Raw genomic sequence first — 7,558 nt, 5'->3', positions numbered from 1 at the left:
TCTATTTATTTAGTCACCTTTGGGGTATGTGAAATATTGTCATAGCTCCATGAGTCAGAGCTACACAAAAAGAGAAATTCCAATGGTCTTTCTCTTCTCCACCCTGTCTTCATTTCCCTTTCTTTCTGCCTTGTTCACACCTACCCCCTGTAGATAACCAAGCCCATTAGCTTCTGGTTTATTCTTACTGTATTCCTTCTGCTCAAATGAGTAGACACATGCGTATTTTATTATGTCCCTTTGAAAAACATCTTTATCCATCTTTTTTTTGTTTTTGTTTTTGTTTTTGTTTTTGTTTTTTTGCGGTACGCGGGCCTCTCACTGTTGTGGCCTCTCCCGTTGCGGAGCACAGGCTCCAGACGCCCAGGCTCAGCAGCCATGGCTCACGGGCCCAGCCGCTCTGGGGCATGTGGGATCTTCCCGGACGGGGGCACGAACCCGTGTCCCCTGCATCGGCAGGCGGACTCTCAACCACTGCGCCACCAGGGAAGCCCCTATCCATCTTTTTTTAAAACAAGCTCTGGCCAGTTTTATTAAAGAAAAATTGTGCATGAGTTACTTTACACCAGCCTGTTCCGGCATGCTTCTAATGATATGAGAATCACCTGGATGGATGATAGCAAATGTCCATACTCTGTAGTATTTTCCACACGCTGTGCCCAATTCAATATTATTGCCACTGTAGCGATGGACACCAGTTTTGGCAAACACGGCATAATACTCTATTTCAGATTTCCTCAAGGCTGGGCAGTTGTTGGCAAGGATGACCAGTTTCGCTTTGCCGTGCCGGATTATTTTCAGAGTCCGCTTGTACCCCAGCACGTACTTTCCACTTTTCACAACCAGTTGGAGCCTAGAGTTGATCGACTCCAGTGACATTTTCATCTTCTTTGCGGCCACCATCTTCCTGCCTTAGGTGCGGGACACCCCCAGCCCACTGCAGCCACCAAGATGGCCGGAGAGCAAGAAAAGGCCATATTTATCTTGATAGACATTTCTCCCAAGAAGATACACAGATTGCCAACAAACACATGAAAGGATGCTCAACATCACTAATCATTAGAGAAATGCAAATCAAAACTACAATGAGGTATCACCTCACACGAGTCAGAATGGCCATCATCAAAAAATCTACAAACAATAAATGCTGGAGAGAGTGTGGAGAAAAGGGAACCCTCTTGCACTGCTGGTGGGAATGTAAATTGATACAGTCACTATGGAGAACAGTATGGAGGTTCCTCAAAATACTGAAAATAGAACTATCATATGACCCAGCAATCCCAGTACTGGGCATATACCCTGAGAAAACCATAATTCAAAAAGAATCATGTACCACAATGTTCATTGCAGCTCTATTTACAATAGCCCGGAGATGGAAACAACCTAAGTGCCCATCATCGGATGAATGGATAAAGAAGATGTGGCACATATATACAATGGAATATTACTCAGCCATAAAAAGAAACAAAATTGAGTTATTTGTTGTGAGATGGATGGACCTAGAGACTGTCATACAGATTGAAGTAAGTCAGAAAGAGAAAAATAAATACTATATGCTAACACATATATATGGAATCAAAAAAAAAAAAAGGTTCTGAAGAACCTAGGGGCAGGACAGGAATAAAGACACAGACATAGAGAATGGACTTGAGGACATGGGGAGGGGGAAGGGTAAGCTGGGATGAAGTGAGAGAGTGGCATGGACATATATACACTACCAAACGTAAAATAGATAGCTAGTGGGAAGCAGTCACATAGCACAGGGAGATCAGCTCGGTGCTTTGTGACCACCTAGAGGGGTGGGATAGGGAGGGTGGGAGGGAGACGCAAGAGGTCGGGGATATATGTATACGTACAGCTGATTCACTTTGTTATATAGCAGCAACTAACACACTATTGTAAAGCAATTATACTCCAATAAAGATGTTAAAAAAAGAAAAAAAACATATTTATCTTGAAAACATTTTGCAAATATTTCTATAAGGTAAATTGCAAGCCTGAGATTTCTGGTGTGTGTTGCATATGTTTCTTGAATTATGCAAATTGCCTCCGCATAGTGGAGTAGGTGCTCAGTGAATATTTGGGGAATGAATGATTTCTTGGCTTGACACTAACACACTGTATGATTTGGGGAAAGTCTCTTCGTGCTTCTGGACTTCAGTTATTACAACTTTGTAGGCAAGGGAAGGCTCTTCCAGCTCTGATGTTATAGCACACCGTGATGAAGGTAGCAAGATGTACAAGCACACCTTGTTTTATTGCGCTTCGCAGACTTTCCTTTTTTTAAATTTTTTTTAACAAATTGAAGGTTTGTGGCAACCCCGCATCAAGTGTGTCTATCGGTGCCATTTTTCTAACAGCACTTGCTCATTTCGTGAGTCTCCCAAAGTTTCAAACTTCTTCATGATTTTTTTTTAACATCTTTATTGGAGTATAATTGCTTTACAATGGTGTGTTAGTTTCTGCTTTATAACAAAGTGACTCAGTTATACATGTACATATGTTCCCATATCTCTTCCCTCTTGCGTCTCCCTCCCTCCCACCCTCCCTATCCCACCCTTCTAGGTGGTCACCAAGCACCGAGTTGTGATCAGTGATCTCTGAAGGCTCAGATGATGGTTAGCATTTTTAAGCAATAAGTTATTTTTTAACTAACGTACACATTTTTAAAGACATAATGCTATTGCACACGTAATAGACTATGGTATAGTGTAAACGTAACTTTTATATGCGCTGGCAAAGCAAAAAATGTGTGTGACTCGCTTTATTGCAACGTTGGCTTTATTTCGCGATACAGGCTTTGCTCCAATGATCTGGAACCCAACCCGAAATATCTCCGAGGTCTGCCTGGGTCTTTGGCCTTTTCCCTCCCCGCCTTTCATGATTCCCCCCACTTCTTGCTACCCCTCTGTTCCATCTCCATAAACAATAACACAAAAACAATAACAACCACAGTAACGATGGCTACGGCTGTTCACTGAGCACTTGCCTCGTGCACTAATCTTCAATCCTCACAAAAACCACCTGTGAGAGGAGCTGTTATGATTCCTATTTTAGGGGTGAGGAATTTGAAGCCAGGGAGGTTTCAGTAACTTGCCTAAGGCTGCATCATTCTAAATTACGGAGGAAGACTTGAACTCTTAGCTGTCTGACGTCTGAGTGCACGTGGTCGTGCACTTGGTACACCTTTCTCCCTGTCCCCGCGGTGCATTCCTGTAAGCCTGGTTCTTAACAGATCGTTGACCAAATCTCCCATGCGGGGCATTTCCTATTCCTGGTGAATATAAGTGGCTGCTCTACTCGCAGGCCAGTCAAAGCCTTCCTCCTTCATGGCTACTCAGGTCTGTACTGGGCTCTATGATTTTCCACAGGGGATGTCGACTTGCCTGAACTTATGTTAGCACGCAACTGGTTTTGTTCTTGCAACATTGGTCCCATCCCGTGTATTAATTCTTTGGGTCACAGCTTAAGTAGCATCACCCTTGGGTTTTCAGAGGTAATGTGCCCCAAGAGCGTCTTTCTTCTTCGGAACAAAGAGGCTCGCAGCCTGGAAAGCATCCGTGGACCAAAAGGTGGCTCTGACAGTGAGGACTTCCAGCCCTGGAAGAGCTGTCGGGAGAGTAGGTCAGGGGAGCAGGACCTGCCTGGCCCCCTGTGTGTAACACTCAGTCAATGTTGCTTCTGTGGCTGGTTCGAGAGGCAGACGATCCCCTTTCTGCACGGGGTGAGGGAACTTGGTCTCAGCTGCATTTCCTGTGGCTCAAGAGGCCAAGTGCTAAATGGGATTTCACTTGTACCTACTATTAGACAATGTCCCCTGGCAAGGCAGTACAGGAAATGCACAAATGTCCCAGAGATAAGGGGGCTTTCTCAGGACACCTCTTTTTTCCACTCCGCAGCATGTGGGATCTTCCCGCACCGGGGCATGAACCCGTGTCCCCTGCATCAGCAGGCGGACTCTCAACCGCTGCGCCACCAGGGAAGCCCCCCACACCTCTTTTTGATGATAAATGCTGCCCAGGGCCGCTGCCTCACATAACTCCTGAGGCTCTGTTCATATAGAAGGAAGCAATTCGACTCCAATAAAGATCTGTTAAAAAAAAAAGAAAAAAGATTGTACATGAAGTACTAAATGCTGGTAGAGCATTTAGTACTCTATGCTGGTAGAGGCCCTGGAAATCCTGCTTCCATTTCCTGAGCCAAAACTGAAGGCTTAGTTTTGCTGAAAATGAGGAAAAGGGAGAATTTTAAGAAACGCTGTGGCCTCCAAATTCTTGCAATTCCTGCATTTTTCAAAAGGTCTTAATGAAAAAAAAAAGAAAAAAAAGTCTTAATGAAAATTAGTACCGAAAAAATTATTTGGAAAAGAAACAAGAGAGAAATGCCCCGATCATGTCTTTTCAGGAAATTCCAGATTAAATAAAATGGAACAGAGTCCTCTGCTACAGGACTTATCAGAGCCTTTCATATACTGAAGACTCTAAATCCAAGAGGAAGAGAGGGGCTATGTGCGCGTCTGGAGCCTGTGCTCCTCAACAGAAGAGGCTGTGACAGTGAGAGGCCTGCGCACCGCGATGAAGAGTGGCCCCCGCTCGCCGCAACTGGAGAAAGCCCTCGCACAGAAACGAAGACCCAACACAGCCAAAAATAAAATAAATAAATTTATAAAAAAAAAAAAAGAGAGAGGGGCTATGACATTTCTCAAACTTGTTTCACTATAGAATTTCCTTTTCCCTCTTTTTTGAAACTAACGTTTCAGGAAACACACTGGGAAACTCTGGTGTAGGAATGTGTTTTCCCCCCAAAAGTCAACTTTCCTCAAGGATGTGCAGAAAACATCATTGTCCCCCTCGCGTCCCTCTCAGCTTGAACCACCGTTCCGTCCCTGAGACGGCCCAGCCCACCAGACCACGGGTCCTGGAATAAACTGTAGTATTTGTTGAATTCCAGTATGAGTGGTTGCTTAGCTTGTCCAGTCTGTGTGGCTGAGATGCCTCAGTTCCCTGCTTAGTGCTGTAGCTCCCAGCCTGAATGGGGCTATCAGGAAACTGCTATAAAGGGTATGACTCCATAGACTTCTGTTCTAAGCGGGGCTCTGCCCCTCCCCCCCATACCCTATGATCTACTGTACCTTTTTGCTCAAGCTTTGGCATTAAACAGAAATGGGTTCTCATTTTGACTCTGCCACTCCCCAGCCATGCGAACTCGGGTGTTATAAGACCCCTTCTGGGGTCTTAATTATGCCCACATTACCAGACTAGTACTAGATAAAGTATGTGATGAGCTTAGGCCAGTGCTAGGCACACAGTAGGTCTCATAAGTCCTCTTTGGTTGAGTGATCCCAGCTACGCTAATGACTGGCTGTGTGTCTTTGTGCAACGGACTTTTTTTTTGACATTGAAAATAGAAATCTCACTTTTATTGACAAGATGGGGCGACAATGGGCAGCTCCACAGAACACAAACAAGCAGTCCCAAGACAAGAGTGCAAAATTACAGCAGACAGGTTAATATCCTTCACCCTCATCTTCTCCCTCAGCGCTATCGGCTCCAACCCCCTCATAATCCTTCTCAAGGGCAGCCATATCCCCACGGGCCTCAGAACACTCTCCTTCCTCCATGCCCTCACCCACGTACCAGTGAACAAAGGCACGCTTGGCATACATCAGGTCAAACTTGTGGTCCAGGCGAGCCCAGACCTCAGCGATGGCTGTGGTGTAGCTCGGCATGCACATGGCTCGCTGTACTTTGGCCAGGTCTCCACCAGGTACCACAGTGAGAGGCTAGTAATTAATGCCAACTTTGAAGCCAGTGGGGCACCAGTCCACAAACTGGATGGTACACTTGGTCTTGATGGTGGTAACGGCAGCATTGACATCTTCGGGAAACGTATCACCACTGTACAAGCCAGTGCAATGGACTTCCTGACCCTGAACTTCAGTTTTCTAATTCCTAAGAATGATCGTGCATATTTCAGCAAGTCATTGGGAAGTTGAACAAGATAACGCATGCAAATGCTCTTTGGAAGCTATGCAGTCCTGTATAGTTATAGTAACCATGGTAACAACAATGCATTAGTGAAATGTAAAGTTGCTACACCACCAGGAACCCATTCTAAATCCCTGAGGAATTCTGTGTGCTTGGCACTAATTCCTATGGATTGACAACTATTCATCCCACAGATGCTGTGAGCTGCCAACTCTAGGCCAGATTTCAAGCTTAGGCTGGGGATACCTATCAAGAACTGGGAAAAGTATGAGATTTTGCCCTACTTGTGAGCTAACTAGGGTGCCCGCAGAAAACACGAGAGCCTTGGGCCAGAGACAAAGATCTTTATTACTCACGGCATGGCAAATGGCAAAAACATCAGCATATTTGCCTCAGTTCCTCTGGCCCCCGGGTCCCACGGCGGAAAGGCTGCCTGATTTAAAAAATAAACAGAGGGCACCTGGTTAAATTTGAATTTTAGATAAATGATAAATACCTTTTTTTAGTATGTCTCAAATATTGCATGGGACATACCTATACTAAAAAAGTAGTCATTGGGAATTCCCTGGTGGTCCAGTGGTTAGGACTACATGCTTTCACTGCCGAGGGCCTGAGTTTGATCCCTGGTCAGGGAACTAAGATCCCACAAGCCTCACAGCATGGCCAAGAAAAAAAAAATTTTTTTTAATTAAAAAAAAAAAATGTAGTCGTTTATTTGAAACTCAAACTTACAAGGGTGTCCTATATTTTAATAGGCAAGTCTAGACAAGGATGACAGAGATGGGTCCAGCTGGATGCCTCACATGCAGTGGGCTGCAATACAAGAGATGAACACCAAGCTTTTATAGTGGGCAGTAAGCATGCCTGCTCTTTGATTCAGAGAGAAAGACTCTCCATCTTCCAAGGCTGTTTGCTATACAAACATTCTTGAAAAGATAGTCTAAGGCTTCCCCGGTGGCGCAGTGGTTAAGAATCTGCCTGCCAGTGCAGGGGACATGGGTTCGAACCCTGGTCCAGGAAGATCCCACATGCTGCAGAGTGACTAAGCCCGAGCGCTGCAACTACTGAGCCTGCGCTCTAGAGCCCGTGAGCCACAACTACTGAAGCCCGTGCGCCTAGAGCCCGTGCTCTGCAACAAGAGAAGCCTCTGCAGTAAGCCTGCGCACCGCAATGAAGAGTAGCCCCTGCTCACTGCAGCTAGAGAAAGCCCGTGTGCAGCAACAAAGACCCAACACAGCCAAAAATAATAAATAAATAAAAAAAAAATGATAGTCTAGAACAGTTGTCACTGTCTCTGCTTGCAAGATTTGAGAAACCCATGGAGATTCATCTCTTAAAATATCCCGGGTGAACAGGTGTGGGGAAGAGGGCATGGCTGTGGTTTCTGTTTCCTGGAGTCAGTATCCTGAGATAAATGCTTGTCAGGGGGGCTTGGTTCCACCCATTTCTCTCCCTAACCTCCCTCCCCCACTCCCTGTTACAGTATGCCTCCTTTGCGGGAGCAAAGGGGGTTATATGGTAATTCAGGTGCAGTTCTAACAAAGTAAGAGATGGATGCAGGAATTCCCTGG

The 7,558-nt window shown here is 45.3% G+C and overlaps 1 protein-coding gene across 1 annotated transcript; it reads right to left on the bottom strand.

Moving 5' to 3' along the window:
• Positions 1 to 555: 555 nt before the first annotated feature.
• Positions 556 to 934, bottom strand: LOC112411498 (60S ribosomal protein L30-like). The gene has a single exon (XM_024762670.1). The coding sequence runs from the start codon at positions 901 to 903 to the stop codon at positions 556 to 558; it is 348 nt and encodes a 115-aa protein (XP_024618438.1). The 5' UTR covers positions 904 to 934.
• Positions 935 to 7,558: the final 6,624 nt, after the last annotated feature.

The sequence above is a fragment of the Neophocaena asiaeorientalis genome, unplaced genomic scaffold (assembly GCF_003031525.2).
Source record: "Neophocaena asiaeorientalis asiaeorientalis breed wild unplaced genomic scaffold, Neophocaena_asiaeorientalis_V1.1 scaffold78, whole genome shotgun sequence".
NCBI lineage: Eukaryota > Metazoa > Chordata > Mammalia > Artiodactyla > Phocoenidae > Neophocaena > Neophocaena asiaeorientalis.
Note: the sequence above shows the minus strand (reverse complement) of the source record. Positions and strands in the feature narration are given on the sequence as shown.